This window comes from Kogia breviceps, chromosome 17, assembly GCF_026419965.1.
Source record: "Kogia breviceps isolate mKogBre1 chromosome 17, mKogBre1 haplotype 1, whole genome shotgun sequence".
NCBI classification, from domain to species: Eukaryota; Metazoa; Chordata; class Mammalia; order Artiodactyla; family Physeteridae; genus Kogia; species Kogia breviceps.
In genome coordinates this window covers 69,481,668-69,509,277 of record NC_081326.1, presented here as the reverse complement: position 1 = coordinate 69,509,277, position 27,610 = coordinate 69,481,668, and the positions used below count along the sequence as shown (strand labels likewise).

The 27,610-nt window shown below is 40.9% G+C and overlaps 1 protein-coding gene across 12 annotated transcripts in view; it reads left to right on the top strand.

Annotated features, from left to right (window-relative positions):
- Window positions 1–27,610, top strand: part of DNAAF11 (dynein axonemal assembly factor 11) — a 124,160-nt gene that overhangs the window by 11,676 nt on the left and 84,874 nt on the right. For 8 of the 12 annotated variants that reach the window (XR_010837436.1, XR_010837431.1, XR_010837433.1 and 5 more), the window contains exons 2-7: window positions 201–368; window positions 4,640–4,717; window positions 12,695–12,870; window positions 20,464–20,690; window positions 25,709–25,900; window positions 27,397–27,474. Coding sequence is in view for 6 of the 12 variants with exons in the window: in XM_067017219.1 (XP_066873320.1) it covers window positions 201–368; window positions 4,640–4,717; window positions 12,695–12,870; window positions 20,464–20,690; window positions 25,709–25,900; window positions 27,397–27,474 (919 nt within the window). In the remaining 6 variants the exon portion in view is untranslated. The remainder of the gene's footprint in view (window positions 1–200; window positions 369–4,639; window positions 4,718–12,694; window positions 12,871–20,463; window positions 20,691–25,708; window positions 25,901–27,396; window positions 27,475–27,610) is intronic. The other 4 variants (XR_010837434.1, XM_067017223.1, XM_059042709.2 and 1 more) reach the window with 2 other exon arrangements.

Below are 27,610 nucleotides of genomic sequence, written 5' to 3'. Positions count from 1 at the left end.
AATGTATCATCACATCTCTCTTCTGAGTCACCCTGGAATCACAAAAACTCCCAGCAGGAGGAAGCACTTCTCTGATCTCTGTCCCTTTGAAAATGACTTGGGCCTGGAGAATTCACATCTAACTGCAAGGAAAAATCAATGCATTAATAACTTAATATTAATGGGGATGGAGATAGAATATGTAACAAATTTTCTTTCAGTCACGGAAGACCTTATTAGACGGAATGCCGAGCACAATGACGGTATAATTTGTTCCCTGGAGGAGCTCTCCTTGCATCAGCAAGAAATAGAAAGACTAGAACATATTGACAAGTGGTGCCGGGATTTAAAAATCCTCTATCTTCAAAATAATCTCATTGGAAAAATTGGTAAGTCTTCCGGACTTGGTTCTTCTGGCTGCTTTAACATTTCGAATGGGAGAATGTTGGCAAATGCGGCGTCATCCTTAGAGGAAGAAAAAGAATCACGTGGAGGGATAGACACAGCCACGTCTCAGTAGCTGTGTGTGGAACACGCCTGTTCCGGCTCCTTGCCCTGGGCGCCTCCATCAAGGAACAGGCAGGACCAGCTGGCGGCTGGGAGCACATTCCTTGACGTAGTCACTTAAAACCTGATTTTTAAAAGGTTTAAAAGGGAGGGGGATATAATCCAGGCGTTTGTGTGGCTTTACAGCGTCACTCCGTGAAGCCGAAAGGATTCTGTGAGAGCTGAGTAAATCCCGGTCAGATCCCAGCCTGTGATTACTAGGCCTGCCGTACGTATCGAGAACGTACATGTGTAAGGCGTTGCGCTCAGTACTGGATATCGAGGGGGCTCCACAATTACACCCCTGCTTACTGCGCCAGTTTGGAATGAAGTGAGAGGTAAAAACAGGAGTCAGGAGGATGGAGATCCCAAAATCAGCATTATCACGGATAAAAACTCTTTGGAGAATGTGGCTTAGACTTGCAGCCAAGGGAGATTCCTAATATGCCCCCAGAATTAAGCCTACCCACCACCCACTTACATACAGAACTGGACAGTGCAGGCTTCCCCTGCCCACGCAGGCCCCCTGCTTTATGGCGGGAGCGGGTCGAGACTGTGTGCCCTCTGCCGGCGTGGAGATCCCAGACCCAGGAGAGAGGGTGGGATTGGGCATGCCCAGTTCCTTCTCCCAGTTCACCCATCAGGTAGGTGGGTCCTCCCCATCCAGTTGCCACCTCCTCCCCCGGGAAGAATGAGTTAAGGGGACAGAGAGAAGAGAGGCCTGAGGAGACACCCTAACAAGGGATCCTGCCACATGGAAACAGGAGGCGTGACCCCCAACCCTCAGAGAAGCTACAGTGTAGTTTAGTGGTAAGAGCAGGTGCAGGCCCTAATGTCAGGTAGACCCAGGTTTGAACCCTGCCTCTGCAAAACACTAAGTCAGTCAACTTAGCCCCTCTGTGTCTTAGTCTTGCCATCTGTAAAATGGGAACAACAACATCTAACACACAGGCATGGTATTAGAGCTACATGGAACGACGTGCTTAGCTTTATGCCCGCTCTTGAGAAAATAGCTGCTCTGCTATTAATATCGTCACTTACCCAGGGGCCCCAGGCCAGCCCCGTGGAGGTAGAAGCAGAGGGGAGAACCACACAGAGTTGGCGGAAAAGGGATAGAGTCAGGGTTGATGAGGCAGAGTGAGTGCCAGCCCCTGTGGGTTCTGACACTAGAGCCCAGAGGTCGGCTCGTAAGATTATACTTTAACTCTCCACGGTCACAAGCGGCGGTTCTCGACAGGGCCACTTGGCAATGTCTGGAGACATATCTGGTTGTTGCTGTGTGTGTGTGTGTGTGTGTGTGTGTGTGTGTGTGTGTGTGTGTGTGTGTGTGTGTGTGTGTGTGTGTGTGTAAGGGGTCAGCTACTGGCAGTTAATGTGCAGAGGCCAGGGACATGCTAACAGTCCCAGGACCTCTCCCCCACCCCAAACAAGAAAGAATTACCTGGCCCCGAATAATAGTATTGGCTGAGAAACTCTGCTGATGTAGTTGCCTCCAGCTTAGTGGGTAATTGAAAATTGGCTCTAGGGATACAAAAAGTCTAGAATTTGCATCGTTTTGGAAGGTTTATTAAAATTCTTTCTTTTCCTTCAGATAATTATTTTTGGCATCTTGTACTTTACCAGAAATTAGAAACTCTGACGCATTGTTCAATTAAAAAAGCCGTTATAGAAAACCACTAGCTTTTATGCACGAGAGCATTAAAGAGTTGTCCTAATTGTGCAGCTCTAAAAGAGTGCCCGAAATTTTCATCTCCACAGCTGGGTCCATCACAATTACTAATTAGTAGCATAGTATTTCAGTCCTTTTCAGAGCTGTGAGAAAGCTTAAATTTTTGCTTCCAAAGTATTCTTAAATTAAACACGCTTTTAAATCCTAATAATGGGATTTTTCAATGCTACTCCACCCACAGGCATTTAGGCACTTTTTTAGCAAGTAAAACTGTTTCTCTAGGATTCAGACTCGCTCTTGGGCCACAGAGGTAGAAGTTTGCAAAACACCTACCTTTCCTGAAGCTCTGTTCCTCACTGGGAGATCCAGGTGGGCTGTGGAGCCAGGCTTTGCTTAGTGGGGCTCCAGGTGTCAGCTGAGGACTGTCCAGGGTCTGTGAAAATGGGGCTCGGGCCTCACCCCAGACTAACTGGCTCAGAGCCCCTGGGGGTGGACTCCCGGAATCTGCATTGGTAACAGCTTCCCGATGAGCCCAAGCTGAACGCCTCGGAGCGGCTTGAACTGGGGGATGGGTTTGGTCCAGTACAAGTTTGTAGGTCTGGTTATAGAAGTTGGTGAGAGCTCCTCCCAGGCTGGTCTGGCCGAGAACGCAGACTCCCTTCCTGCTGCCCAAGAAGCTCTGCATATTTTTACTTATAGAGCTTTGTTTTTTCCTGACCAGTTTGACTCATTGTTCTCGATTTAATTTAATTTAATTTAGGAAATCCTTACAAAACTAATCTTACCTTTTTCTCTACCAGATGACTCTTTTTGCATTTACAGCATTATACATAAAACAAAAGTGGAGAAGGAAAGATATTTTATCGTGGGCTGGCAATTTTAACAATAATAACTTTATGTATTTTTGTTCAGGATATGCACTAGACACTGTATTATAATCTTGGGCACATAGAGCTCTACAAGTCTGTGACTGTCAAATGCTCAGATATTGCCTAGAGGAACTCTTGTAAACATCAGTGTTACTAAGAATGGTATGATTGCTGAGAGAAACTTTAGTAATTTATTCCACAGTCCTCATTTAAAAAATGAGTAAACTGAGGCTCGGAGAGGTAAACTGTTATTCTCAGGAATTCTATGGAAACAAATACATGATATTTTGTGAATTTTAGGTGAAATATTAGTAGTGATAAGGGTGACGGTTATAAATCATCATGTTGGACCATCATAATATCCCTGAAAAATGGTCCAGAGGAAGCATTATTTAAGTGAGCCTGCCCCAAATGCACATTTCTTAGCAGGGTTTTCTACATTAATGTCATCTTAGAAAGGACTCTTCTTTTTTTTTTTTTTTCAGTGTGCGGGCCTCACACTGTCGTGGCCTCTCCCGTTGCGGAGCACAGGCTCAGTGGCCATGGCTCACGGGCCCAGCCGCTCCGCGGCATGTGGGATCTTCCCGGACCAGGGCACGAACCCGTGTCTCCTGCATCGGCAGGCGGATTCTCAACCACTGCGCCACCAGGGAAGCCCAGGACTCTTCTTTTAAAGTGTAGTGTAGTGATTTAGTGCCAAGCTCTGGAGTCAGATTTCCTGGCTCTACCACTTACCCTTGAACAAGTGGATTTATTCTCTGCACCTTGGTATTCTGATTTACATAAGGGAGACAACAATAGTTTTAACTTTATAGGATTGTTATGAAGATTAAATGAGATAATACACAAAATGCTTAGAAAATTGTATGGCATGTAATAAGCACTCAGTAATGTAAGCTATGGTATTATTAACTGTTTTTAAAGGGCCCCACCCTTCAGCGATTCCTTGACTTATTTATGCTTTTGCCTTGCCTATATGGGCTTTCATGTTTATGAGAAACAATAATCCTGTATCAGGATGATTTTGGCTTCACGTAAAGGAAAACACAACTCAAGATGGCTTAGCAGTGAGGAAATCTATCATCTAACCCAACTATAAGTCTAGAGATAGGCCAGTCTCCAGGGTTGAGACAGGAAATCCTCAAGCATGAAATACAGATCATTCTTTCTCATCTGATTGGGAGTACTTGGTGTGCACGCCCTCTCCTGCATCACACCATCGCCAGGAGACTGCCACGGGCTGGTTGACTTAAGCCTGGGCTCCTGAGCTGTCACTAGCCAGGGACATGGGATTGCCATGTGTTGGGCCAGCTTGGTTAAGCCTAACTCCCTGGAGTTGGAGCTGGGTAGAGACATGAGCAGAAATGGGTTGGTTCCTTTAGGAAGGACAGAGAGGGATAAATGGATGCTGTGTGGGCAACCAACAATGCCTGAAGTACAGGTACAGATTTGAAAAAGCAACATGGTTTTGACAACCATAATGATCCTTAGATTCTCGTTACCATTTTCATAATAGATTACATAAACATGTCTTTTATCTTGAAGGTTAATTAATTCCATTCTTTGTATGTTTCAGAAAATGTTAGCAAACTCAAGAAACTTGAATATTTGAATTTAGCTTTAAACAACATTGAAAAAATTGAAAATTTGGAAGGTAAGAATTTTCTTCTTATAATTTATTGTTAATTAAAATTAGACTTCAACGGTATTGCTTAAACAATAGGTAGACTTTTCAAATTAACATTTTACATAAGTCTTAACGTTTGTCAATTCTTGTTGTAAAAAGTCAAACGATAACTAGATACATAAATTCAAAAATGTAAGTCTACTTCACCCCTTCCTAACCCAGTTTCCTTCCCAGAGGCAGTGGTACCAACGCTTTGGTGTATAGAAGGTAGTTCTGTTACATTTTGCTTGGTATCAATGGGATCAAACTATGAATATTGTTTTCAAAATGAATTTCTTCCGTAAAATTACCTTGTTCCTCTGATATCCAGGAAGGCTGGGGAAGGCTGTCTAACGGAATGATTGTAGACTGAGCTATCCAGCTGTTGCTCTGCAGACGAGCAATTGGGTGGTTTCTGCGTCTTGCTATAATAAGCGTGGCTGCAATGAGCATCCTAATATGTTTCACTCTGTGTACATGTGTAAATATTTTTCTAGGATAGATACTTAGAAATGGAATTCCTGGGTTTAAATACGCATATTTTGGAAAATATTGCCAATTTGTTTTCCAGAAAGGTTGTATTGATACACACTTGTACCTATGGTCCACGTGAATACCCATTTTCCCCAACTTCAGTAGTGCTTTTTATAATCAATCTTTTTCTAAAGATTAGAAAAACATTGTCCTGTAGTAATTTTAAAAATTTGTGCCTCACTTATTATTATTGATCTTCCATATAACCTTTCAGATGTTTATTGAATATTTATATTTTTTCTTATGTGAATAACTACTTCATATCTTTTGGCCATTTTTCTACTGATTTTTCTTCATGTGCTCTTATGCATTCCAGATATTAATACCTTGTTATATATGTTATAAATCTTTTCTCTTGAGTGTACTACTTTTATTTCAGTCATGATGCTGGTATTGTTCAGAAGTAAGACTTCTGAAATGAATATACTCCAATTTATCAACCTTTTTCTTTGTGGATTCTTTATGGTTTCTGGATACAAATATAGTCCATATAAGTTCTAATTTTAATAATTTTATTCTTTACATTTAATCCTTTAATGTGCTTCAAATTTAACATGTAAATGTTTCTGAATGGAAATATTTGGACAATTTAGTATTTTGAAAATTGAAATATAATTTATGTATTATAAATTTACATACACCATTTTAAAATACACGATTCACAGGTTTTTAGTCTATTTGCAAGGTTGTGCATCCATCATCACTATTTAATTCCAGAACATTTTCATCACCTCAAAAGAAACCCCCATATCCATTAGCATTCATTCCCCATTCACCTCCTACCCTAGCCTCTAACAACCCCTAATCTACTTTCTGTCTCCATAGATTTTCCCATTCTGAACATGTAATATAGGTGGAATCAAACAATACATGGTCTTCTGTTTTGACTTCTTAGTCTAATGTGTTCAGGGTTCATCCATGTTGTAGGATGCATCAGTACTTAATCCTTTTCAGGGCTGAATAATATTCCATCGTTGGATACACCTTGTTTTGTTTATTCATTCATTAGTTGATGGGTATTTGAATTGAGTCCACTTTTTGGTTACTATGAATAAAGCTGCTATGAACATTAATGTACAAGTTTTTGCATAAACACCTGTTTTCAGTTAATTTAGTGTACCTAGGAATGGAATTGCTGGGTCATATGATAACGGTACGTTTCACTGTTTTCAGGAACTGGCAAACTGTTTTCCAAAGCAGCTGCACCATTTTACATTCCCACCAGCAGTGTATGAGGGCTCCCGTTTCTCCACATCCTTGGCAACACTTGTCATTTTCAGTTTTCATTTATTTGTTTATTTATTTTTATAGTAGCCGGCCTATAGTGAGTGTGAAGTGGTATATCATTGTGGTCCTGATCTGCATTCACCTAACGACTCATAAGTTTGGGCACTTCTTTATGTGCTTATTGGCCATTTGTATATTTTCTTTGGAGAAACCTTTGTTATTCAAAATCTTTTTCGATTTTCTGTCTAGGTTATTTGTTGTTTGACTGCTGAACTGTAAGACTTATTTCTTTATTTTGAACGCTAGAATCCAATCAGATACATGATTTGTAGATATATTCTCCCATTTTGTGGGTTTTCTTGTCAACTTCCTTGTTGGTGTCCTTTAGAGCACAATTGTTCTTTTTTCTTAAACAGCCTTATTGAGGTATAATTGATGTACAAAAACCTGCACATATTGAATATATATAATTTGTTGAGTTTGGACATATGCACACATGTGTGAAACCATCACCATGATTAAGGTAACAGGCATATCCATCACCTGTTTTCTCTGATCTCCCCTAGAGCTTCTTTTAAGTGGTTGTACTAGATTGATCTTCCATGTCTCTTGACCTGTATTCCTTATTTAAACCTCTTTGTCTTGTTATTCTGGGAGGTTTCCTATTTTACTTAGCAGGCTTCTATTTTGTGCTGTTATTTTTTTTTTAGAAATGTCTAATAACACTTGGTGTCTGTGGATAACCACAAAGAATTTGGTTGATTAGGTGGCTGTGTGGGCTCATTCTGCAGTTGTGAGGTGGTGTTTCCACATCCAGCCTCTGGCCTGGCTGGCAGGGCCACTGTGGGCTCTGTGTGGGTGGGTAGGGGCTTGGGACAGAGGCAGGCAAGCTCCTCTCCCCACCCTACTCCCATCTTCCAAGAGCTAAAATTAGGAGGATATTATTTAAGTCCTGTTGGATTTTAGCCTATTTGTCTCCTAGTGTGGACATCGGTATTTCAGGGGCCATCAAGGTCATATATCAATAAAGACATAAATATTCATCATACATTTGTAATGTTCATCATCAAAACCTTAAATGTCATCACTGTCAAAGCCCCCAAACTGTCATCAGTGCTGGAACTGAGACGGTTCTTTCCATCATTGGCATTTTTCTGCATTAGAAATGGAGCCTTTGCTCTTTCCCAACTACCACTTTCCAGCCCTGTTACCATATCCACATGTGAACAAATGAAATAACAAAATTTGCGCTAGCGCTTCCCTGGTGGCGCAGTGGTTAAGAATCCGCTCACCAATGCAGGGGACACGGGTTCGAACCCTGGTCTGAGAAGGTCCCAGATGCTGCGGAGCAACTAAGCCCGCGCACCACAACTACTGAGCCTGCTCTCGAGAGCCCGCGAGCCACAACTACTGAGCCCACATGCCACAACTACTGAAGCCCACGCGCCTAGAGCCCGTGCTCGGCAACAAGAGAAGCCACTGCAGAGAGAAGCCTGCGCACCGCAGGGAAGACCCAACGCAGCCAAAAAAAAAACACAAAAAAAACCAAAAACCACTTTAAAAAATTGCTCTATATCTATGTTCTGTAGTAGTGAAATGTCTATCTATAATGTCAGAGAAATAATTAAAACTCTCATTCTCAGTTGGCTTGTTATTTTCGTTACGAAAGTAGTATCTGAAAGGATGTGGAGAGTTCTGTTTTTGCGGTATGTGTCGGCCACCAACCACTAGAGGGCAGTATTGTCACTATTGTCTTTTTGAGCTTTGAGAACTTGGTCCACGGCGGACACTTCTTCCTTTTGGTCCTCTGCCTTCCAGCTCTAATACGAATGCACCGGTCTCAGGGTCGTTTGAGGATATGTTTGGGGAGATGGGCAGTAGGGAGGGATGGGTGTCTTATCTTTTGGCAAATATGCACTTGTTGTTTAATTTCAAATGTTTGAGGAAGAGAGGAGGAAGTTGGATATATATATATACTCAGCTCACCTACTTGAGTACATCTCAGTATAATTTAAAACGTAAGTTGGATTTTTCTTTGTTTTGCTGCATGGCAAAACATAACTGTATCCTTTTTTTTTTTTTCTTTTTTCCTTGTTGTGGATTCACCAAGATAGAATAAATAAAGTGCCTATTTTTTTTCCATCCCGCCCCTCCTCTCCCACCCTTAAAACCTGGAAGGAGAGATGGGGTTTCTATTAGTGTCAACTTTCCCTCTTGGGAAATCAGCATGCTGGTTTCAGTGACCTTTAGAGCCCCGTGGACCACTGAGCTGAATCGTCACAGAACAGGGGCTGGAGGATGGGACTCAGTTGAAGGAGGGAGGTTTTCTCAAGCCTGTCTAGTTCAGCAAGAATTGTTCTTTCAAATGGCAGATGTGGTTTAATTTCTTCTGTGTAGGCCTAGTAGAAGAAAAATTAAGATTCATCACTTTGAAAAATGTAATGAACATTTGGAGGGTTCTGCATCTACAAAATTACAGCAAAATCCAAAAATTATATGTATTTTTGAGCTTGTTGGAGTCTTTCAAATGTCAGTCTTTTCTCATATGGAAGAAAAACATATTTAAATATCTCTCAGAGTCTCCCAAAGTCAACTTAAGAAATGCCAAGTAACCTGTGTCTTAAGTCAGTCTACCCCAAATATATCTTTACACTTCATAAAATCCATCTAACATTTTTTTTTGCCAATGTAAAACAGACATGCAGGCACAGAGATATAAACTTAATTATATTTATATATTTAGTTTCATATTCATTTTTCATATAGTGTCTGAGTTCACATCACTATGATTTAATGACTGAATTAGCAAATATATTGATGTGCTTTAAATAACTCATTGTTTGGTGCTTGAAGTGTTTTTAATTATGTTTGCTCTTGTGAATAGAACTGTTCTGAACAGCTTTGTACAAATTACCTGTTTCCAGTTGAGGTATTTGATTGGGACCTTTTCCTCCCCAGTGAAATTCTGGATCAAGAGAAAAAAAAAAAAAAAAAAAACACTTAAGAGCCTATTTTGTGTATTGACAAATTGAATGCTGAAAAAAATATATTTATGTTTTAATCTCATAACCTTTCCAACATATTTAAAATGTATTTTTGAAGATACGAAGTTACTGAATTTCCTTCACCTACGTAGCTGAGTCTGGAATATTATAAAAGTATTTATTTGTTCTTGTGCACTTTGGTTTTTCGGGTTTTTAATAATTCATATTTTACCACAGTAACGCGATAGACCGTTTCAAAAGTCAAAGTGATATCTATACTCGTGTTGCAAACCAGACCTCCTGTCAATGCCCCCAGACCCCCAAGCCCTGCGCCCTAGAGGCGACTGCCACCCACTCCCCTTCGCTCTTCTGCTGCGTGTTTCCAGGTAACCTGCTTGCACCGGGCGTCCTCTACTCTTTCTCATTTTAGGCATCGTCTGTTGACCTCCTACGCGGCAGGTGCAGATTCTGTTCTCACTCGCTGCCCCCGAGGTTCTTTATCCCTGTCTATCCGCCTTGCTGATGTTTTCGTATCACTTTTTTTTTTTTTTTTTTTTTTTTTTGCGCTATGCGGGCCTCTCACTGCTGTGGCCTCTCCCGCTGCGGAGCACAGGCTCCGGACGAGCAGGCCTAGCGGCCATGGCTCACAGGCTTAGTTGCTCCGCGGCATGTGGGATCTTCCCGGACCAGGGCACGAACCCGTGTCCCCTGCATCGGCAGGCGGATTCTCAACCACTACGCCACCAGGGAAGCCCTCGTATCACTTTAACAGGATATCGTAATGAGACACGGGATATGGACCCATCGATGGTGACTGGTGTTTTGAATGAACACTTCGTTGGGGGGAGTGGTCACGCTCACGTGCCTACTGACCCACCTCTAACCTCTGGCCTTTCTTGCTCCCCCTTTCTCCTCCCACCGGAGGATGGCTGGCCTGGCTCTCTCCAGCCAAGTAGGAATTGCAGGCCTCGGCTCACCCCTCACATGGGGGTGACTACAGCTGCTTGTGCTCAGAGACCCAGTGTTGTGTCCCACGGAGCTTTAGCCCCAGAGTTTTGCGGTGCTGGTGACGCTCGTGGTCGAGATGACGTGTTAGTAATAAACAGCTGACATCGGCAAAGAGAACTTCTAGTGGACAGGTTCATAGAGGCTTTTCAGCCGGGCAGGCCGGGGATTCGGTTCCCATCCCCACTTTGTAGCTTTGCTGAACTTTGTTCATTTCTTAGCTTATTTGCCTTACAGTTCCAGTTATCTATTGCAGCGAAAGAAACCCACCCCAGGACTTAGTGCCTTGAAACAGCTTTCTTTCGCCACCCAGTTTTGTGGGTGAGGAACTCGGCAAGCGTTTGGCTGGGGCGTTCGTCTCTGACCCAGGGCGTTAGGCTTCTTTACTGCCTTCTCAGCCAGCCTGAGCTCTGACAGCCCCTCTCCGCGGCCCGTCCGTGGCTTGTGCCCCTTGCCTGCGGGATCTCCATGCCCAGCCCTAGGCGGTCCCTCCGTGGATTCCTGCTTCCCCTGGCTTGCGCCCCCCGTCCCCGCGCTAGCCCTCGCTAGGATACCCTCCTTGCCCTCCTCAAGCTCTGACGAACCTCGCTCCTGGTGCTCCTCCCCTGCGGACCCCTCTTCACTCTACTCGGTCTCCGATGCCTCTTGCTGGGTGTCATGTGAGGACACCCTCCTTACCTTCCTTGGGCTCTGATTCCTCAAGTCAGGCTGCCCTTCCTTGTTGACACCACCCTGTCTGCAGTGACACCCCATGGTTGGCGGTCTTTGGTGTGGATGCTCTTTTCGTGCTGCCCAGGTTCCTACCCACCATCCCTCTCTGTAGGGACGCCTTCCTCACTGGGCTTGGGCTCCTGCCCTCGTGCCAGACCACCTGCACCCGGGATGCCCCTCAGTGCTGGGGCTCCGGCTTCCAGCACAGGGCAGCTCTCTGCACACACACCGTCCTCATCCTGTTTGGGCTCCACCACTCTGCTCTGGACCAGCGTAGCTATCTCCCGCCTCTCTACTCCTTCTTTACTCTGCCTCCCCTGACGGCTTTAGGAATTAGTTGTTCTGAAAGGAAGGGAAGAGAAGGAAAGGGGAGGGAAAGGAAAGAGCAGGGGAGAGGAGGAGCCACCTCGACAAACCCTTTCTTCCTGTCTCCCTTCCTTTTGTCCATCTTTCTTTCCGTCCTTCCTTCTTTCCTATGTTCTCAAAATAGGGAGACGAGTTAGGAGATACACAATACTGCAGGCAAAAGGTGACAAGAACCTGAACTGGAATATTGGTAATAGGATTATAGTGGACAAGAAGTACAAAAAAGAATTGAGGACTTAAGATCTGCATGGCTTGATGACTGATGACATGAAGGGGCTAAGAGGATAGTTTAGGTTAACTTCTAGTCAACCCTGACTTGACTCTTGGTGTTGAATCACATCTGATACCAAAATGGTGATGACATCGATAGAGCTTAGACATAAAGAAGGCAGAAGAGCTGTCTTGAGGAGTAGAGGGTGAGAGGAAATATGGAGGCTTCAGTTTGGAGATGTTGACCGTGCTACGTCTTGCGGGCGTGTAGAAACAGGAGTGTGAGATTCAGCTGGATGGTCAGACATGGGGTTATTGTTTGGGAGTCACATCAGAATCTGGGCTTAGTGAGACCAGTGAACATGACCACTGTCCTCAAGACCTTGAGGAGAGGGAATATTGGGTCAAGGATGGAAATCTCCATCAACATTGATGGAGTGGAAAAGTCAGTAAAAGAGATCAAGAGGAATAGACTACATTATAAAGGAGAACAAGGAAAGAGTAGCATCAGTGTTTCAAGACAGTTGAGAGATTTAAGAGACAATCCATGGTCAGTTGTGCCACATGCAGCAGACTCTTCTAGTGACATAGTGCATTGAAGAGGCTCCATTAGATTTGTCAACGTGATGCGGTCACACCAGATAGTGACCAAATCTAAATGTGAACAGCCCAGAGCTTATGGACACGGGCTGGAAAATGACTTCCTTTGGCTGGAGGGACTAAGGGGTTGAAAGTAAGGGGAGACCCAGATAGAAAAGTGAGTCAAGACTAAGCCTTTTTGAGGTTTCTGAAAAACCGCTTCTTGGTAAGCAGTGCAATTAATCAACAGACTTAAAATATTGCAACTGTTATTTCTGTGATGTGTTATTGTACACATTTTACTGCCTGTGTGATTTTTCTGGCTTTTTTTTCTTTTCATTTCTCTCAGCAGGATGTGAAGGGCTGACAAAGCTTGACTTGACGGTAAATTTCATTGGAGAGCTGAGCAGCGTGAAAGCCCTTCAACACAACATCCACCTGAAGGAGCTCTTCCTCATGGGAAACCCCTGCGCTGACTTTGACGGCTACAGACAGTTCGTGGTGGCAACTCTTCAACAGCTAAAGGTATGCTTTTTTTTCAGTGATGCAAAATTCTCAGAAAAAGGAAAACAAGCAACTACAGTGATTCCTGTTTTATTCACAGCATTTTCAGAGAATGTGTTGTTTTAGAGGATGGAATATTCCAGAATATCAGAACCAAGTCTTTGGCTCACTGAACCTTTAAAGTTGTTTTAATATTATAGCTTCAATAAACCTTTGAAAAATAAATTGCATGCTTTTCTCCTTTCTCATTCAGAACACACAGTTTAATTGAACTTTCTCGGTGAGTTCAAGTCATTGTTACAGAGAGAGTTCGTTATTACTAGTAGCAAACCAAAAGTTTAGGGCTTTTGAGGTGGCGACAGCTGTATACCTTTGTATTTCATAGTCTTAAACTACTGTGCTTTTTAAAGTATTTCTTACTGTTGCTTTCTATTAACTCATTCGCTATGTTAGTAATTCTCAAACTCTGGTATACTTTGGCGTACTTAGATGGGGTTCGCTGGGCCCCTCCCCCAGAGTTTCTGACTCAGTAGGTCTGACGGGCACCCAAGAATTTGTATTTCTAACAGGCTTTCAGGTTATGCTGATGCTACCGGTCCAGGGACCTCATCTGAGAACCACTGCTCTGTGGGTTAATTTCTTATGCCAAATCTCCCCATATTCGATACTTTTGGTACTGGGAAACAGCACATGGTTTCTAGAGAAATCATACACCTGAGAATATTTAAGTAGTAATATTAATGTCCATGTAATTCCAAGAGCTCCTGACCTGCGTGTGTTGGTTTGAAACCTCGGGAGCGTCCCAGGTGAAATCTGAAACTGGCCCCCATGCACGGAAGGTAAGGAGAGACCAAAGAAAGAGGCAGGACTCCAGATGGGTAGATGGCAGGTTTAATAAGCAAGGAAACCTACTTACCAAGCTTGTTGTGGGCAACAGGACGAGTAGATCTCTGCGCCTGCCCGCCATAATCTTACAAGTTCATAGAGAGGCCTTAACTGGGTTCAGTCACATACACCGTCCAGAGGGTCTCAACAAAGCCTTGCTGTCTCAAGGCTGCACCCTTGGAACCGCTCCTAGCGTGGGAGCAGTGGGCAGAAGGTGCATTCCAAGGACAGGGGAGGGGGTGAGGAGCCTGTGAGTGCCCAGGTCCAGCCACAGGCCATCCAGCGGTCACGTCCTCTTGGTATCCCTCCAGCAGCAGGGACAGCATTTCGCTTATGCAGAGACAGTGCGTGGAGGCCCAGGCTTTCTAACAGTCCTTTTCCTCTATCCTCAGAGGACATTTGTTTTTAGACTGCTGTGTTCTGTGTAGTCAGAATTGCTGGATTGATAGAACACATTTCTCCTAATGTAAAATTTCTTTGATTAAGAGAATGAGTGATTCAGGTGATGGAATCTAGAATATATATGTAGAGTGAGTGATGCAGGTGATGGAATCTAGAATATATATGTAGAGTGAGTGATGCAGGTGATGGAATCTAGAATATATATGTAGAGTGAGTGATGCAGGTGATGGAATCTAGAATATATATGTAGAGTGAGTGATGCAGGTGATGGAATCTAGAATATATATGTAGAGTGAGTGATGCAGGTGATGGAATCTAGAATATATATGTAGAGTGAGTGATGCAGGTGATGGAATCTAGAATATATATGTAGAGTGAGTGACGCAGGTGATGGAATCTAGAATATATATGTAGAGTGAGTGACGCAGGTGATGGAATCTAGAATATATATGTAGAGTGAGTGACGCAGGTGATGGAATCTAGAATATATATGTAGAGTGAGTGACGCAGGTGATGGAATCTAGAATATATATGTAGAGTGAGTGACGCAGGTGATGGAATCTAGAATATATATGTAGAGTGAGTGACGCAGGTGATGGAATCTAGAATATATATGTAGAGTGAGTGACGCAGGTGATGGAATCTAGAATATATATGTAGAGTGAGTGACGCAGGTGATGGAATCTAGAATATATATGTAGAGTGAGTGACGCAGGTGATGGAATCTAGAATATATATGTAGAGTGAGTGACGCAGGTGATGGAATCTAGAATATATATGTAGAGTGAGTGACGCAGGTGATGGAATCTAGAATATATATGTAGAGTGAGTGACGCAGGTGATGGAATCTAGAATATATATGTAGAGTGAGTGACGCAGGTGATGGAATCTAGAATATATATGTAGAGTGAGTGACGCAGGTGATGGAATCTAGAATATATATGTAGAGTGAGTGACGCAGGTGATGGAATCTAGAATATATATGTAGAGTGAGTGACGCAGGTGATGGAATCTAGAATATATATGTAGAGTGAGTGACGCAGGTGATGGAATCTAGAATATATATGTAGAGTGAGTGACGCAGGTGATGGAATCTAGAATATATATGTAGAGTGAGTGACGCAGGTGATGGAATCTAGAATATATATGTAGAGTGAGTGACGCAGGTGATGGAATCTAGAATATATATGTAGAGTGAGTGACGCAGGTGATGGAATCTAGAATATATATGTAGAGTGAGTGACGCAGGTGATGGAATCTAGAATATATATGTAGAGTGAGTGACGCAGGTGATGGAATCTAGAATATATATGTAGAGTGAGTGACGCAGGTGATGGAATCTAGAATATATATGTAGAGTGAGTGACGCAGGCGATGGAATCTAGAATATATATGTAGAGTGAGTGACGCAGGCGATGGAATCTAGAATATATATGTAGAGTGAGTGACGCAGGCGATGGAATCTAGAATATATATGTAGAGTGAGTGACGCAGGCGATGGAATCTAGAATATATATGTAGAGTGAGTGACGCAGGCGATGGAATCTAGAATATATATGTAGAGTGAGTGACGCAGGCGATGGAATCTAGAATATATATGTAGAGTGAGTGACGCAGGCGATGGAATCTAGAATATATATGTAGAGTGAGTGACGCAGGCGATGGAATCTAGAATATATATGTAGAGTGAGTGACGCAGGCGATGGAATCTAGAATATATATGTAGAGTGAGTGACGCAGGCGATGGAATCTAGAATATATATGTAGAGTGAGTGACGCAGGCGATGGAATCTAGAATATATATGTAGAGTGAGTGACGCAGGCGATGGAATCTAGAATATATATGTAGAGTGAGTGACGCAGGCGATGGAATCTAGAATATATATGTAGAGTGAGTGACGCAGGCGATGGAATCTAGAATATATATGTAGAGTGAGTGACGCAGGCGATGGAATCTAGAATATATATGTAGAGTGAGTGACGCAGGCGATGGAATCTAGAATATATATGTAGAGTGAGTGACGCAGGCGATGGAATCTAGAATATATATGTAGAGTGAGTGACGCAGGCGATGGAATCTAGAATATATATGTAGAGTGAGTGACGCAGGCGATGGAATCTAGAATATATATGTAGAGTGAGTGACGCAGGCGATGGAATCTAGAATATATATGTAGAGTGAGTGACGCAGGCGATTGAATCTAGAATATATATGTAGAGTGAGTGACGCAGGCGATTGAATCTAGAATATATATGTAGAGTGAGTGACGCAGGCGATTGAATCTAGAATATATATGTAGAGTGAGTGACGCAGGTGATGGAATCTAGAATATATATGTAGAATGAGTGATGACGTAGATCAAACATAACCCAGGCTGATCGTCACTGTACAAGGACTTCCTAAAAAATGAACCGATGAGAACCAGAATTTCAGAGGAAATGGTTGCTGTGACCCATCTCCCTGGAAGGGTGCAGGGACTGTCATCACAGCTGGGCCCCCTGGCAACTCTGCAGCACTTGGGCCAAGGGTATGTGAGAGCCACCAGACAGGTGCCTGAAGCACGGGCCACGTTTGTTCCAGGTGCTTTGGACACAGCATCTCTGATACTCCCGCACTCTTGCCGGGAGATGATTAGGTGCGTTCTGAGATGCGGGAGCCAGGCCTTGGAAAGCTGATGCTCCTTGTTTAAGGTGACACACCTGGCAAGTGACCCTGGTGGGATTTGAACCTAATAGCCCACCATTCACACTGTAACCACACTCACTGCTTCTGTCTGGGTTAATGTACAGGCTTCAGATGCAGTCTTTCCTTTCAGAAAGACTGTTCTCAATAAGCTGTTACAACAGGCAACAGCCTCCCTTTGAAATATAGTATTCATAAATGTGTTTACTAGTATTTAAAAACAGCTTGATAAATTTTAAGAGTCTCAATTACCATTCCATTGAAAGTTTGTGATCTACTTGAAAGGAGTTGCATTCACAGCTGTATTATTTTCCTAGGGCTGCCATAACAAAGTTCTGCAAACGGGGTGGCTTGAACATCAGGAATTTATCTCATTGTTCTGGACACTAGAAGTTCTAGATAAAGTTCTAGACACTGTGGGTTGGTTGCTTCTGAGTCTATGAGGCAGCGTCTGTTCCATGCCTTTCTCCCAGCTTCTGGTGGGTACTGGCAAGCTTTGACTTTCCTTGGCTTGTGGAAGCGTCACTCCCATCTTTTTTTAAGGACACCAGTCATGTTGGATTAGGGGCCCACCCTACTGCAGAATAATCTCATCTTAACTGATTACATCTGCAGGGACCCTATTTCCAAATAAGGTCACATTCTGAGGTACTGGGGGTTAGGACTTCAGCATAGCTTTTTGGGGGGGGGAAACAATTTAACTCATAACAACAGAGTAGTTATTTAGACAGACACGCACAAGAGGTGTGAGGAGATTCAGCCCTTTTCAAGTATCCTCTTCCTAGTGTCTGAGCCACTCCAGGTGGTAAGTAGGCACTGTAGCCTAGTGGGAAGAGTTTTGTAGCAGACAAACCAGGATAGGACTCATGTCTGCTACCCATGAGTTGCATGCCTCATTTTTCTCATCTATAATGGATTAATAATTCCTACTTTAAGGAAGTTCTCTGAGGCCCTCAATAAATCTTAACTTCTCTTTCTCTTCTTCGCTGAAGCACACGCGCAATTGTTATCAAGAAACGTAGACATTCTGCCTCTGTGTTGCAAGAACTCTAAGTGAATAAAGATCAAGGAATACTGCAATGCACAGCCTAAAACTTAATCTCTCAGTTCATCAGGCCTTCTGAATTCAGCTGTGATTTCGGACTGAAGAAAACTTAGGCCAATTTTGAAAACTACCTAACAAAAGTCTTCAAAAACCTGAGATCCAATAAGAAGGCCCCAAGAACAGGTGCCGGCATACATGTGACACCATCTCAAATTTGTCATCAGTTCCCAGTATGAGGTCTTCTGCTTCCTGCCTGTATTGGTGACAGGGGTTTATTGGTCATAATCTTTTAGAAACAGTAGGTCTAAATTATATCAATGTTTATTTAACCCAAGTATAAGGAAATATATATATATTATATATAATACTATATATGTATATATATATAATTAATACTTAAATCCTTACATCCCAGATACAGGTAAGAGAATATATCACCTTCTTTGCAATGTTCATCAAAATTCCAGTGAAGAAATTATATTTATCCAGAATTTTCCAAATTGTTTAGATCTTTTTTTTTTTTTTGGCTGCTCTGTGCAGCATGTGGGATCTTAGTTCCTTGACCAGGGATCGAACCTGCGCCCCCTGCAGTGGAAGTTCAGAGTCTTAACCACAGTCCCAGAATTGCTTAGATCTTAACCCTAGCTTAAACTAGGTTAATTACCCCAAAAAAGGCTAAGTACTTAGACCACAATTACTTATCCCCTTAAATAATAGGTTTTATTGAATTGGATTTTATCATTATGGCCTCACCTTTCACTGAAGGATCTTAGAAGAGACAGCTTTGTGAAGACTGTTATGTATGTACATGTTGCTACAGAAACAATGCGTGACATCTCTCAAGATCTCCACCAAGAAACTCTACTTTAGAAATGTGTTTTAGAACTAAGTATTAGAGAGAAGCTAGAAACAAGTATATTTTCTCAGTAAAGACAGCAAAAATCGCTTCACTGATGATGTTTTTCTGTTTCGCTTTGGCCACCAGCAAGCTCAGAGCCAATTCTGCCTCCCATCTACAGCAGTCATATGAATTCTTATGACCAAAACCTACTTTAAATTATTTTTTTTCCAAATAGTGACATTATAATTTTGATTTTTAATTAACTGCTCCTGATAATTTTTATTTTTTATTATTTTTTAATTTATTTATTTTATTATTTTATTTATTTATTTTTGGTTGCGTTGGGTCTTTGTTGCCGCACTCGGGCTTTTCTCTAGCTGAGGTGAGTGGAGGCCACTCTTCATTGCGGTGTGCATGCTTCTCATTGCGGTGACTTCTCTTGTTGCAGAGCACAGGCTTTAGGCGTGTGGGCTTCAGTAGTTGTGGCTCGCGGGCTCTAGAGCGCAGGCTCAGTAGTTGTGGCGCACGGGCTTAGTTGCTCTGCGGCATGTGGGATCTTCCCGGATCAGGGCTTGAACCTGTGTCCCCTGCATTGGCAGGTGGGTTCTTAACCACTGCACCACCAGGGAAGCCCATAACTGCTCCTGATAATTTTTAAAAATTCATATTTAACTCCATCTTTGTGTGTTTTGTATTTGTGTTAGTTTCCTTTTGCCGTGGTAATGAATGACCACAAGTCAGTGGTTTAAAACAACACAAATATATACTCTTTCTTTTGGAGGTCAGACTCTAAGATTGTGACGTTGGCAAGACTCTGCTCCTTTTGCAGGCTTCAGAGGAAATTTTGTTTCCCTGCATTTCTCAGCTTCTAGAGGGTGCCTGCAGTTTTGAGTCCCTGCCCCTTCCTCCATCTTTAAGGCCAGCTGTGTAGCTTCAGACCTCTCCCTAACTCTGACCCTGACACTTCTGCTGCCTTCTTTCCTTTATAAAGACCCATGTGATTACATCCGGCCCACCCAGATAATCCAGGATGATCTCCCCATTTTAACATCCTTGACTTAATCGCATCTGCAAAGTCATTTTTACCATGGAAGGAAACATCCACAGGGATTAGAAAGTGGACGTTCTTGGGGGGACCGTTATTCTGCCTACCGCACTTTTCTCAATACCTCACCCCTCTCTGTAGAAAAAGGCTCAGTAAATAAGTAGGCATCTCTAAATTAGTAGCTTTGAACCTTCAGATTTGGGGTTGGTGTTTTTAATATTTCAATTTGGAACAATCCCTATAGAGGTACCAGATGACAACAGTGACCATAAGAATTAATTATACACTCTACATGTCTTGTCAAGGGTAGAACATGGGCTCATTTGCAGTAGAGCTCAATTTTGTGTGATGTACAAGGGCCCTCTTTCGTAGAGAGCATTTGGGACTTGACTCGAGGCACTGAAATTCTTTACATAGTGAGCAGTTATAAAATTACTATATTTGGGGAGCTTGTCATTAATAGTCAGCTTCCACAGGAGACCTACTTATTATTATTACCAGTAAAGATACTTTGTAAACTGTGTTAATTGTATGAAGTAAACATTGATTTAGATCAAAGTTTCAGATGTTTCCCATTAGGTACTTTGCTTTTAATTCCATGTCACTAAGGTGCATAATCTATTATTTCTCCCCTTGCAAGCAAAGTCTGCTTGGGGCTGATTCAGATTGTGACTTTTGAGTAAATGCACTGTGTTGGCTGTTTTTTATTCCAGTGGTTGGATGGTAAAGAAATTGAGCGTTCAGAAAGGATTCAGGCATTACAGGACTTTCCAGAAGTTGAACAACAAATCAGAGAGCAGGAGAAAGCTTACTGCCTCAAACGAGCCAAGGACAAGGAAGAGGCTCAGAGGAAACTGCAGGAGGAGGAAAATGAAGGCCAGCGGGAGGGAAGGCACACAGGCTTTGATGGACGTTGGTACACAGACATCATTGCTACTCTGTACGTAACTTTTGTTTTTTCTATTTAAAAATTGTCAATGTCCTCCTGTTTTATTTACTTCTTACTTGTACAGTATGAGTAAAAACAACAAGGCAAAACCAAAAAGCAGAAATAAAAAAACCTTTCATTTCCTATTGTGAAGGCCTGTATGTTACCACAATGCAGGAAAGAACATTGAATAACCACTAAATACTACTCTGTGTAACTTAATAGAGTGTACTTTCTTGTTAACTTGTGGTGAAACAGTTCTCTTCCCAAGGTGTTCACAGTTTCACTTATATTCCAGACAACTGACTTGAAGAATAAATTATGATGTGAATTTTGGGTGAGGATGACGTATGATCATCCCACTGTTTGTGACGATTCTGTGAGGCTTGCCTCCCTTCAAGCCTTTTCAACCTAGCAAGTTTAATCTGCATCTGAAATTATCTTCAGACAAATCTCTCTAAAAAATGCACAGGAAAGATATATTAACAGGTGTACTTCGGTTTATAAAGTAGGACTATTTTAGAAAAATGCAAATCACATTATTATAAATTGAGTAATTTTGATTACATCATAAGGTGTTCTGTTTTGTGAATTATGTAATGAATACATCTTTAATGCGATTAATAAGCCCCTAATTGGTCATTTTTACAAGCATGAATTTTTCATGCTTGCTTATTTTAAGGGAATTGCACCTATAGTCAGGTGATTTGATTCCATACAACGCAAGCTTTACATATTTTGTAACAGAATCTCTTAAGCTTGAGAAAATAATAATTATAAAATATTTCACATGTACATAAATGTTAAAAAAATAAATAGGCGGCTTAATAATAAATGTCAATAGTTTGCATGTTTGCTTTGGATCTTTTCTTTTCTTTTATTTCATTTCATTTCACTTCACTTCATTTCATTATTTATTTTTTTCGGGCCTGCCACAAAGCACGCAAAATCTTAGTTCCCTGACCAGGTTTCCGAGCTACACGCCCTGCAGCAGAAGCGCAGAATCTTAACCATTGGACTGCCAGGGATGTCCCTGGATCTTTTATTTTTAAATGAGAAATAAAATATCAATAGAGGAGAAGCTCCTGAAGTATTTCTCCCCCATCCCACTCCTCCTTTCATCCTCCGTGGTGTCCACCATCCTAAAGTTAGTATGTGTTTGATATGATGTTGATCCCATCCATATTGTCATGTATTTACTACTTGATTATGCCTCCTTAAACAAGAGTAGTTTCATGTTGTTGTTGTTTTTTAGCATGAATATCTTTCTACAGCTTTGCTTTTCATTCAATATTATGTTTTTGAGATTTATGCATATGAAGACACATAGAACTAGTTCATTCATTCTAACTGTGGAATAAAATTCCATCAAATGAATAAATCACAGTTTATCCCAGAGGTGATATTCAAAATATTTAGCAGCAATTCTTTATTCCTGACCAATCAGAATATGCACCAGCTCCAACAATCTGTGGTTTTCCCTTTCTTGTTTTTTTCAGACAATGGTGCACACATCTCCTTGTGCAAGTATGGAAGTTTCTGTAGTGTATTCAGCAATTGCTACATATTAATTATAAACATCTTTTCGACTTTATATGCATTGCCCAATTGTTTTTTAAAGTGTACTGATTTTAACTCATATATCAGCAGTATAGGAGAGTTCCTAATCTTTGCCAGTAGTAGATAATGCAATCTCTTAAAACATTGGCTAATCAAGTTGGTTGTTAAATAGCATCTAATGTTTTAATTTGAATTTCTAGAATTACGAGTGAGTTTCAGTATCTTAAATGTCTTCTTATATGTTTATTGGCTATTCAGATTTCTTCTATTCAAGACCTCCGCCTATTTTAAATAAGTTGTACTTTTTTTCTTATTAATTTATAGTTCTTTTATATTCTAGATGCAAATTCTTTAGTCCTTATGAGCTTTGCAAGTATCTTCTCTCTGTCTGTGACTTGTGTTTAATTTTGATAAGTGCTTGTTTTATAGAATTTAGAAGTCTTAATGTAGTTAAACTTATGGTTATACTTTCTGATCTTGTTTATGAAATTTTTCAATACCCCACCGTCATATCTGTCTATCTGGAATAACTTCACAGCAGTGTGGGGTAGGGTGCTAATCACTTCCCACACAGGTTTGTTTGTTTGTGCCCCATTGATTAAAGTGCTATTCTTCTCCAGTGTTATATACCCTCTTCTCGTGATTCATGGGCCCATTTGTGGGCTCTCTGGACTCCTCCATGGGAGTACCTGCACATGGTTTCAATCTCTATAAATCTTAATCTTTGGTAGGAGGTATGTTCGTGTTTCAAAATTATCTTGGCTCTTCTTGACTCTTTTTTACTCTTCTGTGAGAATTTTAGAATCTGCCATTCAAATTCCCCCCCAGATCCCTAGTGTAATTTTGATTGAAATTGCATTTAGTTTACACGTTAATAAGGGGAAAGTTGACATCTTCAGGACATTGATTCTTTCCTTGCTGAACTTTGTAATAGCTCTATTTATTTAGACCTTCTTCTGAGTCCTTCAATAAGTTTTTGTAATTTTTCTCTCTAAGGGTTTTACACCGTTTCTTATTAGATTTATTTCTAAGTATCTTGTAGAATGGGATTTAAAAAATAGGCTTTTAGGGCTTCCCTGGTGGCACAGTGGTTGAAATGCCGATGCAGGGGACATGGGTTCGTGCCCCGGTCTGGGAAGATCCCACATGCTGCGGAGCGGCTGGACCCGTGAGCTATGGCCACTGAGCCTGTGCGTCCGGAGCCTGTGCTCCGCAACGGGAGAGGCCGCGACAGTGAGAGGCCCGCGTACCACAAAAAATAAAAATTAAAAAATAGGCTTTTAATTGGGTCTTTCTGATGTATATAGAGACAAATGGTTTCTGTGTACTGATACTGTATTATGCAATCTTGCTGAACTTTTTAAAAAGATGCAACAGTTAGTCTGTAGATTATCCTGTGTTTTCTACGTAGAAAACCCCATTTTTTAAAAATAAACAGCAACTTAAAATTTTTTTCCAATCCTTCTACCTCTGCTTTTCATTTTTTATGGTGCCTGCTGAGCCTCCAGTATGGGGTAGAATAATAGCAGTAAGAATGGGTACCTGTTATCTTGTTCCTGACTTTTAAAAGAACGTTTCCAATTCCTCATCATTAAGTATAATGATTCCTGTGAGGCTTTGGTAGAATTAAGTTAGTTTTCTTTTATTCCAAGTTGATGAACAGCTTTTATCATCATGGATACTGGATTTTTATTGAATTCTTTTTCTGCATCTATTGAGATAATCATGTTTTCCTGTTGTTGTGTTGAATTAACATTAATAGATTTTTCAATATTAAACCATCCTTGAATTTCTAGAACAAACTCACTTTGTCCACATATTTTTTTTTCAGTTTTTTATTGAAGTATAGCTGATTTACAATGTTGTGTTAGTTTTAGGTGTACAGCAAAGTGATTCAGTTATATATATATTCTTTTTCAAATTCTTTTCCATTATAGCTTATTACAAGATGTTGAATATAGTTCCCTGTGCTACATAGTAGATCCTTGTTGTTTATCTATTTTATATATAATAGTGTGTATCTGTCTCACAAACTCTTAATTTATCCTTCCCCCGACCTTTCCCCTTTGGTAACCATAAGTTTGTTTTCTGTGTCTGTGAGTTTGTTTCTGTTTGCAAAACAAAAATTTTTTAATGAGTATGAAACCAATTATTTCAGTGACCTTTAGCTAAAATGTTGTAGAATATTACAGATTCCCTTAATAGATTGTTTTTTTCCAGTACTCTAAAGAACCATAGCTATGTGGCAAAGCATTTATTTTCAGTAATTTGCTCTATTTTGCTTATAAAACTGTCTAGTTGCATTTTATAATATGTAGCGTATCTAAGCAGATTTTACTGTGTTCCGTTTATACTATTTAAATTTCATATTCTGGTAGTTTTTGTCCCTCCTTTCAAAAAGCATCATATTTGAAGGTCAACTAAATGAGCATTTTGTGTCATCTCATTTCAGTAACAACAATAACAAAATCTAACATTTAATGAGTACTTACTATTTGCCATACTTGGTACTAAAGCCTTCCTGTAGATTTTTTCATTTAATGTCATTTTGTAACAGAGCATATTCTAGGGAGAGGTGAGGGGAGAGAGCCTACCTAATTGTGTACTGTTTGAATGATGTCCTTTTCTCTCTGCTAGAATAGAGTCTCCTGTAAGTAGTGTTGCTGTCTGTCTTGACTAGGGCTGTCTCTCTGGTGCCTGGCACCCAGAAAGACACTCAATAAATATTACTTGAATCCATGTTGAATGAATGTTGAATATCATATAATACTTATTTGATGCCATATAGAGACATCATGTAATTCTCTGACAGTCCCCAAAGCATGAATAAAAAAGAGAGCAGAGCACCATTGCCATATAAAGCTACAAAATCCAAAGTTATCCATGAAAAATGGAGTAGTTAGAGCCCATACCATGGGCGATCTCATATATCCCACTGGAGAATTTTAGAGGTAGAGAATCATTAAAGAGCCTGGAAATAATATGATTAAATTTTTTAGAAAGATTCCTCTGGGAGCAGGGTGGAGGATGGAATTGAAGGGTACAAGACTGGAGGTGGGGTGATGGCTAAGGCCCAGTGGTCCCTGAGTTTGTCAGGTCATCAGAACCTCCTGTAAAATATTGTAAAGCAAGGGTCCTGGACCCCACTTCAGATCAACTGGAGAGACTCTGGTGGGAGCCCAGGAATCTGTACTGTGTATAAAGCTCCCCAGGTGACTCACATCGGCCAGGTCTATGAACCCTTGAACCTGATTACCGCAATATTCCTGGTGATAGATGAGATGGGCCTGCCCCAATGCTGTGGCACTAATTTCCTCCCACTTGGCTCAGATAGGCTCTCTTTCAGACACATTTTGTCATTCAAAGGTAAGAACACGCACACAAAATATAGATATTTAAGGGGCAACATTCAGGATGAAACTCAGACGTCCATTATTATTGGTTTTAATGTGCCCTGTGTTCTTTTCTAGCCCATCTTCTGAAGAGAGCAAAGACGACGTCCAGGCACCAGAAATACAAGAAGGAGAATGTAAGAAAAAGAAATTAGACAACGTTGAAGATGACCTGGAATTCTGGAATAAGCCCTCTTTGTATACTCCTGAATCTAGATTGGAAACTCTGAGACATATGGAAAAACAACGGAAAGACCAGGAAAAATTAAGGTATTCCATTTTATCCTATCATTGAGAGTGACGGAGTATATTTTCATGATTGTACCTTGTTTTACCCATTATCTGCGTTAAATCTGTGTTAGCTATCACACACAGACTTTGCTTTTTCTAATTTCAGCTTTTTGTTGAAGTGTTATCTACTAACCCTTCTTCAGAATGTCATGAATCGTGGCATTTTAGGTAGGGTTTTGTTTCTATGCCCTTAGCTTTTTAACAACTTTAAATGTGTCAAATAAGAGCATGGCCTGGTTTACAGATACTAGTTGTCCAAGTCATTCTGTTCAGTGTGCTGTAGTCTACAGAATCTAATGGGTTCCTGAGATGTTTTCCTCTTTCGAATAACCTCTAATTGTCCTGTGTCATGGAGAATAATGTAGTTCATGGAAACATGAACTTAATTGGACCTGAGAACCCAGCTTGAGATCCAGAAAAATGTGAATAAATTTACATTATAAAATAAAGTTAAATGACATAAAATCTGTATTAAAAGAACAACAGAAATCCAAGACAAAGAATTGCCTGCGGTTCTGTCATTTGAACAGATGTGTCCATCTGATCTTCTAGAGCTTGTCCATATCTGCCTTTTTAAAGTTTTTATGTATTTTCAGTAAGTGTTTAAATAAACAGAATTTATGTTCTATATTTTCTTTCATGTTATTCCATGAATCTGTCCTCTTTGCTCCATTTATTTTCCTCCTATCTCTGCCCCTTCATGGTAATAAGAGATAGCAGGCTTGGGTCCATCCTACCAGAACTTCCTCCACCTTCTACAATCATATAAATGATTTCTGCAAACGTAGGATTGAGGGTCTTTTCTTAAAAACAAAAGTGGACTTATATTTTATGTATTTGTTCTCACTAAATCCTCATCAACACTTTTCTGTAACTTTCTAGATGAGAAGGTAAAGAGTGAACACATTTTTCAGTAGCTGCAAAATATTTCATAGCATGAATGTACCACAGTCAATCCAATCATTCCTCCGTTGATGGACATTCCTGATGGTTCCAAGGTTTTGCCACTGCAGATAATGCTGTGATAGACATCCTTTTATGTAGATCCTATGTACTGGTATTTTTATTTCTATAAAATAGATTCTATTTGGCATTTTAAAAACTGTAATTTTAACTAAAGTAGAAGATGTATACACAAATGGAGAATTAACAGTTAGCTGAGTAAATCAGGCATAAAATAGACTCATTTAAATATTCGTGGCTATTTCCTGAAAAGGAGATTTCTCCCCCATTCGAATTATCTGGCAAATTGTCTTGGTCACATTTTCCCTTTACAGATATAGATATAATTACACAGAAATTTGGCTCGATTGTCAGTTCCCAGCAATGGACTTCATCACAGTGAATTGCTGATGTATTCACAAATACCTGATTAATTTTTCTTAAACTGTTTCGCATATTAATTGCTTTTATATTATCTTTGTTTATTTTTTTCTCTCTCCTGCCCCTTGTTCCCACCTACCCCTAATATTAAGTGAGAAAAAGAAGAAAGTGAAACCACCCAGGGTGCTGATCTCTGAGAATGGGAGAGCCCTGAATGTAAATGAGCCCAAGTAAGTGAGGCTGAGTGGAGACTTGAAGAAGCAGAATGTGTGGTGTTGGTCATACGGTGGTTTCAATGACACGTTTGCTCTGCAGAGAACATATCTGACCACTCTTAACAAACTGATGAGCCTAATAAGAATGTCA